The sequence below is a fragment of the Apodemus sylvaticus genome, chromosome 6 (genome assembly GCF_947179515.1).
Source record: "Apodemus sylvaticus chromosome 6, mApoSyl1.1, whole genome shotgun sequence".
NCBI lineage: Eukaryota > Metazoa > Chordata > Mammalia > Rodentia > Muridae > Apodemus > Apodemus sylvaticus.
Genome location: NC_067477.1, coordinates 39,982,251 through 39,995,930, shown reverse-complemented (window position 1 = coordinate 39,995,930; position 13,680 = coordinate 39,982,251). Strand labels below are relative to the sequence as shown.

The 13,680-nt window shown below is 43.2% G+C and overlaps 1 protein-coding gene across 8 annotated transcripts in view; it reads left to right on the top strand.

The window, feature by feature from the left end:
- Sipa1l1 (signal induced proliferation associated 1 like 1) overlaps positions 1-13,680 on the top strand; it is a 258,641-nt gene that overhangs the window by 171,870 nt on the left and 73,091 nt on the right. For all 8 annotated transcript variants that reach the window (XM_052185511.1, XM_052185514.1, XM_052185506.1 and 5 more), the window contains 2 exons: positions 799-987; positions 9,299-9,473. In XM_052185511.1, coding sequence (XP_052041471.1) covers positions 799-987; positions 9,299-9,473 — 364 coding nt within the window. The remainder of the gene's footprint in view (positions 1-798; positions 988-9,298; positions 9,474-13,680) is intronic.

Here is a 13,680-nt window from a genome sequence, read left to right as displayed (position 1 = left end):
GCCCTGATAATGCCACACACATTCCCAGACATGCATGTGACCATCACCCTGCAGCTTCCATGTTTAATGGACTCTCCTCCATGTCTCATTTCTTAGACTGTCAAATAGTAGCTAAATTCATGAACAGTTTTCTACGTGGACCTTTAGAAAATCAAGACTCCATTGGGCTTTGTGCCTGGCTTTCCTTTTCTCTAGCTGATCACTGTTACTAGAGGGCATCATTGCTCGAGTCAATATTTGATAGTAGCGGAGTATTTTAGGGAAGGAGAAGTCATTTCCTGGTTGTTGACTGCAGGTATTGCTCTTAGAAGATAGGAGCAGCTAATGCTTCTCAGTCATGTTAGGGAATATGAATCCTCTTCCTCCTCCTTCCCCTCCTACCTCATTAAAAAGTATACCAGCCACATTCTCAGTGTTCTTTCAGTGTCTCCCTGGGATGCCTCCCCCGTCCCTAAGTGTCCTTCTGGCACTGTATGGTGATGCAGAGACCTTGAGCTCACTGATCACTGTGAGGGCAGGCGTCCTTTGTCACTTGGGTAAATAGCTCAGTGCTATAATATACATGTCACAAGTTCTTTTGAACTTTGTAGGAGCTCTTGGAAGTGTGTTGGCCTCATTTTTCACACATAGAGCATCCTGTATTACTTCTCCCCCATGTACCACCTCACTGACTTGACTAACCACCAGCCATTGTCTAGTTTGTGACAGAGCTACTGACTTGGCTTCCAGAGCCTAGTACATATATTCAGTGTGTTGTGCTGTTGTGAAGCCTCACCATGGCCCTCATCTCTCTTGTAGCTCCTGACTCTGAGGGGTTCTGTCCTGGAGGACGCCATTCCCTCCACAGCCAAGCACTCGACCGCCAGAGGATTGCCTCTGAAAGAGGTGCTGGAGCACGTGATCCCAGAGCTCAGCGTACAGTGCCTGCGCTTGGCCTTCAATACTCCCAAAGTCACGGAGCAGCTCATGAAACTGGACGAGCAAGGGGTGCGTACACGTGCAGGCCTTGCTGCTTGGGCTTCCTCAGGGCTTTCCTGCAGACCATGGCGGCTCCTCTTAGGGGGAGAACTGTCCCAGTCATTGTAAAGGATACTCTTGTGTTCATATGACCCACTTCTGCTTTGATTTCTCTATGACAAATCTTTCTATGGTCACTGGCACATGGAATGGATTTCTGAATGTGTGTGGGAAGACACGGCAGTGTTAGCCGTAATTGTAAGTATAAGGATGCTGTTGCATTACTGATACTTAGGCTGGCAAGCAGCGTGTGTTCACCAGAGCTGTCCGAGGGGTTCACAATAGGTTACCCCATCCCCATTTTAGAGAAAGGCAACCTGAGGCATCGAGAAATGACACAATACACTCAGTTTCTCACTTTATAAGTTAGAGAACCACGATTTGAACACAGTCATCTGACTCCAAGCATGTGCTGTTAGCTATTAGCCACACCATTCCTAAAAGCTTAGATTTAAGAAAGCCTACTTTTTAATATTGCCGAGATACGTTTTACCTAGAACTTTTAAGTATAAAAAAAATTAAAACTAGAGTGTGAGTCAGTAGCTTTGTCAAATGCTCGAGGTTGCTGCCTCCATCTCTCTATTCCCATGCACACTGTTCGTTGATCACAGTGCTTGGGTGAGTAGATGGCCTGTGTGGAGACAGGAAAGGGCTGCTGGGACTGGAGACCCTGCACCAGCAGCGCACACGCATGCTGCTTGGAGTGCTTGGACGCACGCCTTGTAGACATTCTGTCTACGTAACCTTATGTGGGGCTTCTTTAGTATTTTAGCTATTGGCACCCTAGCAGTGGGTAAAAGTAGCTTGAACGCTGCATGTAAAATTTGACCAGGTATGACATCATTTGTGAACAAAACTGTCTACATTTCGTTAATCAAAAATTCTGATTTTATTAAACTAAAATGAATGCCTCCTTCCAAAAAATCAGTTTCATGGTCTTTTAAGTCTTTCCCTCCATTCACTGAACACATAAAATGAACTAGAAGTTGGCGAAGCTTCATGAATCATCTTCCTCCGATCATGCTTACACAGCGCATCACAGTTACAGTCCCTTTGGTGTAATTACACAAGCATCTTGGGAGTGTCTGCTTGTCTGTGTTGCGTGTTGCACACTGCATGCTTCAGAAGGCGGCTGTGCATGAGTTGGAGTGCTCAGGACTGTCTTCTGCGTGCACTCTGAACATTACCACAGGAGGAGGACGTGTGGTGGCCGCTCCAGCTTTAGTAGTTCAGTCATTCCCATTACTGTGCTTCCTCAGAGGGAGAAACCCGCTCAGGCATTGATAATATAGCCTTACACTTGACATTCTCAATCTCTACAGAGCAGATTACTTCATATAAAGAAGGTGTTTTATTGCCATTTCCCTTGTTTTAAACATATTAAATTTAAAAATTCATGCTCCAGTTGGGCGTTTTTATGGGACGTCTGGCACATTTTGTGTCCTCTTAGTGATTGCAGTGTGGGGGCCGCAGATGGCTGTGATCTGTAATGAGCATTTCATGGTCCTCCAGCACAGGAATCCATGATGAGTTTAACTCAGTCACGTTTGTTTAATTCATAGAATTGGCCATTATTCTCTAATTATCACTTCCCTCTTTTTGGTTACTAAAATATTTCTTCCTTCATAAATTATTAATTATAATATATGGTAATTGTTTTATTTGGTTAAACATTACAATATTGCCGTCAGTAGATCTAACTGGTTTTATTTTGAAAGAGATACCTTAAATACATTTTTCCATAATAGAATTTCACTGTTAGCAGCCATTTTGCCAGGCAGTGGGATCTAGCAGTTAAAGCGTGGCATGCTATGTGAGCAGCCTCACTCCCGACTCCGCTGTTGTACTTTTGCTGTGCCTTGTCTTCTCCATGCATAGCCTTCCAGCTAGAGTCATAGTGGTGCATAGTTCACACTCGAGGTGGGAAAGCCTTGTAGCCACTTCGAGAAGTAGATTCTTTGGGAAGTATGCACTTTGAAAAGAAATTCACTGGGTACATACCTTTAATGCCATCACTCGGGAGGCAGAGGCAGGTGGATCTCTTTGAGTTGGAGGATGGCCTGGACTACAGAAGAGAGTTCCAGGACAACCAGAGCTACACAGAAACCTTGTCCTAGACCCCTACCTACCCTTCCCCACCAGTTAACAAAAAAGAAGGAGGAACAAAAGAAAAGGAAATATATGTAAGTACGATGCACAGCACATAATTATTGCAACATTTTTGGTCCATCGTTCTTTCTTTCTTTCTTTTTTTTTTTAAATTCAGGCATTCTGTGTATTCTTGGATTAGATTCTCAGTGTGATATCAGGAAACTGGACTTTCTTTAGTAACTTTTCAGTCTTACTGTATTATCTTTCTACCATTATTAAACTCCTAGAAAAAGAAAACACAAAACAAGTGTTTACTATATTGTGGCACTTTGCCTTTTGTGCTTGATTCTGTCATGAGTACAGAAAGCAAAAATGAAATAAGCAAATTTCTTGTAAGGTATACAACAACACGCTGCCCACACATCCTGTCATTTGACCGAGAGTTGGTGCATGCCAGAGTTGAGACTCTTGAGGAAACTCATTTTGAGACCTGAGTGAATGCTCCATGCCTTGCCCAGACTTGCCCATTCTCCGTACTCTTTGGTCTCCTCAGCTCTTTTGGAATGGCTATTTTAATTCTGTTGTTATGTGAATTGAGAAACCATAATTCAGTTGCCAAGAGTTTCACACTGGTTGTAGTTTAGTAGGACTCTGAAATTTCGTTTTAACTTTGGATTTGGTTTACTTGCCTTCTTTGTCAGGTCTCTGCTACCCCTTTGAGACATCTGTAGGAGAAAGGCAGGCTAGACAGCATGCATTGTGCTTTTACTAACATTTGGATCTCTTTTCTGACATTATCTGATTTAATCCTCACAGTGTCCCTGGGCCATTTACTTCAGGCATTACCTTGTTTTATGTTTAGGGCAACTGAGGTCCCAGACATTTCGGGCATGTTCTGCCCTCTGACCTCTTGCTAGGACCAAACACTGGCTACAAATCTGTATAGATACTACCTTTTAAAGAATTGTAATGCTTCCTTTCCTTTTTCTTGTCCTAAAATACATTTTTCCCTAAAGGAAATTGTCCAGTGCTAGGACTTTCACTATTTATTCTGTGATCTATGAAATTGTGTGACCACTTCAGGTACTTTCCAATTATGTCAGTCTTGTCTTCAACAGTCAGTCAAAACCACCTGTGCCTCAGGTACTTTTTGCATGGGGAATGATAGATTGTGTCATGTCCTTCCTGTTTTCTGGAGCTGACAAATATGTAGCACTCAGTATGACATTTGAAAAAGAGTCAAGGAAACTCAGCGGCTATTGATGGTAATGGTCACTTGTTAGTCACCTTTCAGTGCATTGTCTCATTTCATCTTTGCAAGGTCCTATGGGAGCACGCCTATTAAAAGTAAAATATTGTATTCTACAAGTAAGCACAAGTGGACTAATTCCATGCATGCTCCTTATAGATTGGCAAAGATTGTGGAAAATAAATAGCCTAGTAAAACACAGCTCATACCCAAGAAAGAGACACAGCCATACACTGTACTGTAACAGATGTCAGGCTTAGCATAATGAATGAATTTAAGATAACTGCAAACACAGAGCTCAAAGGGCATGAGTCAGGATTGGCTGACAGGATCAGGACGAGGTGCCCCTTGAAGGACAGAAGGCTTGCTTCAGGCCCGAGGACATGATCAGATGTTCCAGACCAAAATCAGTAGGAATAAAGTCAAAGGAGAGGCTCCATGTGTCCCTGGGGCAGCAAGCAGGCTCACTGAGCAAACTGGAACCTGGGGTTGATCAGTGACTAAGCTAGGACTGTGTGAAAGCATTTACACGAGTTACCGGCACACGGACGTCAAAGCCCACGCTCCTGACCCCCATGCTCTTTGCCCCGTTCTATTCCTCCTGGAATGATGATTCCAAGTCTCAGGCTTCAGCACCCAGTGCGAAGTCGTGTGTTAAACCCAAATAGAGTCGAGCAGGGCTGGCTGAGACACGCCACAAGCTCACTTGTTAGTTTGTAGTAGAGAGAATCAATAGTTCTGCTTCATTAGGAAATGTCAAGTCTCATATTCCTGGTAGTGATTTTTACTGAATGAATATCCATTTTAAAAGGTGTTCATTAAGAATATGAAAGTAAAGATATGTTGAATGGTGGAGTCTGGTGCCACGGTGTGATGGTGTGATGTCGACACTGGCCCTCAGCAAGATGACAGGAAAGCAAGAGTCTAGAGACCTTGGAGAACTTATGTCCCCTGCTTTGAGAACTGTGGCACAGTGAAGAACTCTTAACATGTCACACCTCATAAATGTCTAGATTAAACATTTAATTCAAAAGTTTATAAAAACTGGGTTGTCCTTGTGGGGCTGGTCACCCAGTGTTCTTATGGCCCTCTCTGGGAAGATGGTTGAAATGCAAGACTTGCTGAGATGTGTCCGGGAGCCATATTACTGAGATGTGAAGGCTGGTCCTGAGCTCTGACTGGACACACCCTCGTCCCAGGAATGCAGGAGATCCTGAGTCACCAAGTACTGCTTCACCAAGTGCCCAGAAAATAAAACCCTTCAGATCATAGAGGTCTTTGTGGATTTTGGAATATTTCAGTAGACTACTGATTGAGCATTAGTATTTAAATATTTAAGAATGTTCAAGTTGTATCTGTATCTTGATTCTGTATGGAATTGCCTACTTTTTGAAAAGGAGGGATTTTTGGTATTGCTGCTTCCAATTAGTGGACTTACCAACACTTCTGCTGGTAGTTGAAAATGGCTTCACTTCGCTGATATACAGCTTTTGTTCTATTAGACTGACTGTAGTTAATTTTTATAGATATATGTGCCTATTTGAGGCTGGGTGATGCATGCGTGGATTTCTATGAGTTTGAGGCCAGTCTCATCTATAGAGTGAATTCCAGGTTAGTACTACATAGGAGCCCTGTCTCAAAATACAAACAAACCAGAAAATAAACATTAGCTGAATAACCAGATGCTTGGATCACGGCCCCATACTAAAAAGCCCAGATATACTTACAACAAAATTTACACTGCATAGACCCCGCCTGTTTCCAGGGTGGTACTCAGTTCATTGTTACTGTTTTAAACTTTATATTTAAATACTATATATTCATATTCAAAGCCTACACGGGCATTCCACAGAACATGCCTGCAATCCATGGTGCTCACGCCATTGCTGCTGCTGATGACGCAGGTGTCACTGGTACCTTGCCCCTTCTCTGGGCACGTTTTTGTTGACTAGCAGCAGGAAATAATAGTCACTAGCTAAGGATTTGAGGAGTCTTGAGTTCAGAGAATGCCGCCTACACTTAATTTCATTGGAGCAGAAACTAAGTTTATAGTCATTTTGTCAGTTTCAGAGAATAGAGCAGGTGGCATCTGGCAGTTTTAAACAGAAGAAGATGTGACAATCTAGCAGATTTCCTAATCCTCTTATAAAACACTGTTCCTTTCAAACCAGTGAAACTAGAAACCAGCTGGTTGTCTTTGGAAGTGACCATGGCATGCTATCAGTGAGAGAAGGGCACATTGTGTCCTTTCCTGGAGCCTGCCTGTCTGGTGCTTTCAGGTTTCCTTACTTATCTCATTCCACAGTAGACTCTTTTAACATGCTAAATGAATCCTGTTGAATTTTGCAGTGAAACCTTAGGCCTCTAAGAGGGTTTTCAAATAACCTACAAACCAAAAGGGAAAAATGCTCCCCACTGTGCAGGGAGACTTTATTTGTGGCCTGTGCAGACTGATCTGGGAGGTTCAGGAGAGCACAGAGCTCAGAGCTCCCTCCTGTCTCCAGATCACTGTCTCTTTGATGGTTCTGCCTGTAGGGTGAGGAGGTGCTGCCACTCAACCCGGGTACCTGGTACCAGGAGCTGGCTATGTTAAGACTGCATTTGTAATGGGCAGAGAGCCTGCAATTCCCTACTTACTCTCAAAGACCTAATAGTACTCTTAGCTCAGTTCTAAAGCTAGGACAAAACCTCTCCTTGCAGTGGTTCTCCTGCTGGCAATAGCAGCCAGCTGAGACAGGGCTGAAATGTCAGTGATTATACTTTGATATTTTGCTTGCTTTTTTCCCCTCGTAAGTGTGATAAACAAAACAAAAACAAAAGGCAAGACTAAGTACACCAATGTATGCTTGTTCCCATTCAAGTGAAGTAAGGATACTTCCATCTTACAGGCTGTTTTTTACCCAGGCCGTATTAGTTTGTTTAGCTATTTTCAAGGTTGAGACTTGGGGCTTTCCTTTGCCCAATGTGTGTAGGGACAGGTAAGCAGAGTGAGTCCTGTGCAGTTGACCTCATGTCTGGTCATGTAGAGCTCTCGTTGGTAAAGGGACGAAAAGCAAGCAAGCAAGCAAAGGATTTCTTTCTTACGATGCTTTTCTGTGTGACCACTGTTCTGAACCACGTCATGTAGAATGTTGATAAAGGCAGAACACACATAGAGGCTCATCGGCCTCAAATGGCAGGGGCCTGAATTTGTCTTCAGAAGTCAGCAATTTTCAAATTGTAGAAGGATAATAAAATCCATGCGCAAATTGTTAAATTCCCAGTGTGATATGGGATAACACTTCACAGTCAATACATGAATATTCATGCAGGGGAAATATGAATATTCATACCAAGAAGAATAAATTAAAAGTTACGATGTCAACCCTTTATCAGTTTTTGATTCCAAGTGTGTTTGCTTAAATTGATTTCTTTTATTTTTAACTTGAGAATTGCAAATAAATGGCTTCGGACCCATGTGTTAAGTGACAGACACAGGGGAAAACAAAAAGACAAAAAACCAAGATTATCAAGCAGGATTACTGGTACACCCCTTTAACACAAGCACTAGGGAGGTAGAAGGTTGATCTCTTCCAAGATCAAGACCAGCTTGGTCAATGTAGGATGGTCCAGGCCAGTAAGAGCTACACAGAGAGACTCTTTAAAGCTAAAATAAGACTGCCCACTGCACAAATTGCTTTTCTTCCATTCACTTATCTGCTAGATGAGTAAGGTCAAGCTGGTAGTCTGTTCTGAGGATCAGAGTAAGTGTGTTAGCTATTATGTGGTATGTAGCAGGTAGCAGGTATTCAGTAGATACTGGTTACTAAAACTTCCCCTTCCCAGGCATAGTGGCTGCACCTGTGTCATAGCTGCTCCAGAGGCAGAAGTAGAAGGCTGTTTGAGCTCTGGAATGTGGGGCCAGCTTTTATGCCATGTTGGATTCCAGTGAAGTCTAAGCAAACAGCCCCAAGACAGCCTCAGCCCCCACCCCTCAGCTCCCGTTTTCGTCCTAGATGAATGAAATGTTCAGCTCAATGGCTACTGAATCATTAAGGGAGAGGGTTAAGAGCTCAGCACTGTTTATACAAGTTCTCAGTGTCTACATTTTTAAGTTGCAAACTTATTTCTTATTGGGGGTTCAGTATCCTTTGGAAAGTTGTTTGTCAGATGACAAGCTTCTCAGTGATGGGTGAGTGTCTTCATCACTGCTGTGTCATTCACAACTGGGATGCTTCACTTAAAGGGCAGTTTGAACACTGCTGTGTCATTCACATCTGGAATGCTTCACTTAAAGGGCAGTGTGAACACTGCTGTGTCATTCACATCTGGAATACTTTAAGTGCAGTGTAAAAGGTCTATTTGCCCCAAGCTGTTCTGCCATTAAGACGTTTAGAAGAGAAGTTTTTCTAGCTGCGTGCTACCTAAGCTCTGTGCTAGAGTCATAGTTTAGCACACTGTTCAAATGGTGGTGGTGCAAACCTGCTCAAATTCTTCAATACCAGGATTATTAATGGGCTTTTTAGTTCAAAACAATTTATTTTAAAGTATTTATTTTGATAAATAGATGTCTGCTTTTATTTGAAGGCCTTAGATTTGTAAAGGGGAGATTATTGAGGATTGATTGGCAGTTTTGTTCAGGCTGTTCCACAGCCTCTCATACTTTATAAATCATGAAAAGAAATTTCCTGAATCCCTACCATCTGCCCTAATGCTGTATGATGTGGCACACAGCAATTCCAGTTTACTCCTCTGTCCTTTTAGCTGGGGGGGGGGGGGGGATTAGAGGTGGTTCTACCATTGTCGTTTTTTTTTGGATCTGAGGCAGAAGAATTAAAAGGCTTCCCTGAGAAGGAAGCTAGCTAGCTATTGCTGGGTGTGTGTCCTGTGGGACTTGTTAGCACAGGAGGCAGAGCAGACCCCTCACTGTTCACCTCACTGTATCTCCTGTCTCCTCTGCAGCTGAACTATCAGCAGAAAGTGGGCATCATGTACTGCAAAGCAGGCCAGAGCACCGAGGAGGAGATGTACAATAATGAGTCTGCGGGCCCAGCCTTCGAGGAGTTCCTACAGCTGCTGGGAGAACGAGTCCGGCTAAAAGGATTTGAGAAGTATCGTGCGCAGCTTGACACCAAAAGTAAGACGTACTTACACCTTTCTGCTGTGCTTGATTTCTCCTGCATGCTGATGTGCATTTGCTAAATCATCTGTACAACAGCACTGCCCCTTGCTGCAGAAAATCAGACTGGGAGGAGGTAGCACTGAAACCATCAAAGACCATAGCCCACATGGCATCGCTGTCATCAGACCTGTGGGTGGGTCAGGGCTTGGTGTACCAAGTGGAACTGCAGAGATTCCACCACACATGGCTCAGTGTTAGGAGGATTTAAAAGACCAGAAACTTAGTCTGGTTGTAAGACTTATACACTTTACTTTTATTGGTTTATTGTATAATCCTTGTATTCTACATAACCTACCTTTACATAACTTTCTTATTTACTTTCTCATTATATGTGTGTTTGTATATGGTATGTATGTACATGTGACTGTATGTGTGTGCACCACTTCCGTTCCCGAGTGCCTGTGGGGGTCAAACACAAACTTTATGGAGTCTGTTCTCTTTTTGTTTTTTTGTTTTGTTTTGTTTTATCTTTTGTTTTGTTTTGTTTTGTTTTTGAGTCACCGTCTCATTATGTACCTTTGGCAGACCTGGAACTCACCATAGACCAGACTGACCTGAAACTCATAGAGATCTTTCTGTCTCTTCAGTGCTGGGATTAAAGGTGTGTATCACTACACCCAGCTTTTTCCTTCTACCTTTACGTGGATTCAAACTCAGGTCACACAGCTTTGTGGCAAGCGTCACTACCGTCTGTGCTAGCTTGCTATTCCCATCTTATTCTTTGTTTCTATTGCCTACAGTTCTATTAAGGACTCATGTGCATGCACATGCCTGTGTGCATGTGATGCCACAAGAGAACATGGATGCTGTTCCTCAGGAGTCATCCTTTCTGTGTTTTGAGACAGGCTCTTATTGACCTGACGTTCACCACAGAAACCAGGCTGGTGGGCAGTGAGCCCCAGGGATTGGCCTGTCTCCACTTGCTCAGTACTCAGTTGCCAAGCTTACGCTACCACACTCAGCTGTATTATTATGGGTTCTGAGGATTCAAACTCGGGACTTTACCCATGACTCCTCTCTAGCTTCTCTTTATCTTACAACTTGTTTAGATGTTATGGCATCTTTTTCCTGCTGTGTGTCATTGTACTTTGTATTTACCATTCCTGTCTCTTCCTCCCGCCCCTTGCTGGGCCTCTCCCTCCCCAAGTACTGTCCCTTCTGCTCCTTTGTTACCAGAATCTCGACAAAAATAAGCTGGTTGGTTTGGTTCAGTATGTTGATTAAAGGCTCAGCGATGAGTCGATCTGTTTAGCTACAGTGCAGAATCCTGTGGGTTTCTATCCATCCTCCAGAACCCTTCGGGAGGGCGGTTGGTTTGGGAGGCAGCATGTCGACTTCTGGTGTTCCTCTGTGTGGAGATGATTTCAATTTTATCTAAAAAACTATCTTTAGACAACTGTGACCTGTTTTTCTTTGAGAGGGTCTTTGGATTAGCATGTATGTGTTGCAGGCTATAGTAATCTCTCTGGTTTTCTGTTCAGGAAATTAAATAAGGCATTGACTCATGAAAACAGAAAAGCATTCATAACTCCACTGCAGGGAGGAATTTCCTGTTGCCATAGTTTTTCTGTTGGCAGCTTAGAGACACCGTGCAAGAGCAACTATGAAAAGCCATAAATAGCCTAGCTGCTTAAATATTATGTTAATGCCTGGCCCTGCTGGCAGCTGTGTCAGATCTTAAATTGCCCTTCAGCTCTTTGTGTCCCTTCTTCTGATGTCCACCTCACAGGGTCTGTGCCTGTCACAAGTTGTGGGGCTCTGCAGATCATCACCACAGAGAACCACTGAAATAAGTGCCCCGCTTCTAAAACTGAGGGTCAGCTGGAGCCCTGAAGATTGCATGCTGTTTATCGATCCACCTGTTCCTGAGCCAACCTGTTGATGATGTAGGGTGATGTGATTGAGGTATCCCTAAGGTGACAGGAATGCAGTCCAGTGGCTAATAAAGCAGTCAGATCACTAAGATAAGCACTTTGTATGCATTTGGCCCCAAATTATCAAACTGACAGCTAGAGGAAGGTGGGCCTAGCTTGGCAAGCTGCCCCTGACTGCACAGTTTAGAAGTATGTAATGTCTTCTACAGAAGGGTCCCTTCTCACCAAGGAGGCTCCAGAAAGAGTTACTGCTCTGCTTTTACAGAATAGGCCTTCATCTATTTTTCCTTGGTGTGACAAAATACCCAAGACTAGGTAGTTTGGAAAGAAAACAGGTTGGCTCAGTTCTGGAGGTATGAAACCATGGTGCTGCCGTGAGGAGATAGCATTGTAGGACGAGAAACCAGGGAGATGGGAAGGATTGAACTCAGGAGGTAGAGGTAGGAGGGTCAGAAATTCAACATTGTCCTTGGCTAAATAGTAAGTGTGAGGCCAAACTGGTTTTGTGAGTGCCTGTCCCAAAGGCACATGAAGACTTGTTCCTCAGTAGAGCTTGCGCAGGCCTATGGAAGACTTGTCAGGTTTACCTAGTGGGCTGTGTGTGTCGAGCCACTGGGTCTCCACCTGCACACAGGGTATACGTGTCGCTAGTGTTCCAAAGGCAGATGAGGCTCTGGCTTTTTTGTTTAGCTTTTCCACACCTTTATGCTTCTGTTTTGATAATTTCTATTGGCGCATCTTCAACTTCCTTTCTCTTTTCCTTTCATTCTGTAGAGCATCTTAATTCACACTAATTTGCTCCAGTGACACTTCCAATAAAATATGGTAATTTCAACCAGAAGTTGTGCCTGGTAAATCTTTCATTCTCTAGCTTCATTGGGTTTATCTTGTTGTTTAAATCCTTGAATGGTTTTTAGGATCTCTGTGTCTTCCTGGATTTCTTCCTGGTATTGGATTTCCGGGATTGAGTTAGGCCTCACTGCGCCACCTGGCTGCTTGCTCAACTTCATTAGTCATTAGGGAAATGCAAATCAAAACAACCCTGAGATTTCACCTTACACCAGTCAGAATGGCTAAGATTAAAAATTCAGGAGACAGCAGGTGTTGGAGAGGGTGTGGAGAAAGAGGAACACTCCTCCACTGCTGGTGGGGTTGCAAATTGGTACAACCACTCTGGAAATCAGTCTGGCGGTTCCTCCGAAAACTGGGCACCTCACTTCCAGAAGATCCTGCTATACCACTCCTGGGCATATACCCAGAGGATTCCCCACCATGTAATAAGGATACATGCTCTACTATGTTCATAGCAGCCCTATTTATAATTGCCAGATGCTGGAAAGAACCCAGGTATCCCTCAACAGAAGAGTGGATGCAAAAAATGTGGTATATCTACACAATGGAGTACTATTCAGCCATTAGAAACAATGAATTCATGAAATTCTTAGGCAAATGGATGGAGCTAGAGAACATCATACTAAGTGAGGTAACCCAGACTCAAAAGGTGAATCATGGTATGCACTCACTAATAAGTGGATATTAACCTAGAAAACTGGAATACCCAAAACATAATCTACACATCAAATGAGGTACAAGAAGAAAGGAAGAGTGGCCCCTTGTTCTGGAAAGACTCAGTGAAGCAGAATTCGGCAAAACCAGACCGGGGAAGTGGGAAGGGGTGGGTGGGAGGACAGGGGGAGAGAAGGGGGCTTATGGGACTTTCGGGGAGTGGGGGGCTAGAAAAGGGGAAATCATTTGAAATGTAAATAAAAAATATATCGAATAAAAAAAAGAAAGAAAAAAAAGGAAAAAAAGACAGCAAGCTTCTCACATTGAATAAATAAATAAATAAATAAATTAACAAATCTTTAAGATTTAAAAAAAAAAAAAAAAGAAGTGCTGCATTTTCTGAATGACATCACTGTGTAGATTCAGTGAACACCCTAAACCAACCACTTGGCTTTCCTGAGGCTTGATTAACCCTGGCTACAGGTGCCTACAGTAGTAGCATGTAGTATTCCTGAGGCATGAAGTGTCATGACCTGATTAGCATCCTGTTGAATTAGGTGTCTCCAGTGTGCCTGTGTGGGATGGATTCACATGTCTTTGGACTCTGAACTCTGAACAGTTTGGTGGCTCCTGCTCTAATTAATTTTCTTCATTTGCCTTTTAGGAAGGAACCCTGTGCATATATAGATTATTTTTGTCCAGTACTTATGGGTACTTTGTTCAGATGTTGAGCCTTTCTGGCTCTGAACTTTGCCTCTCTTGGGTACTAAGCTCAGTACTAA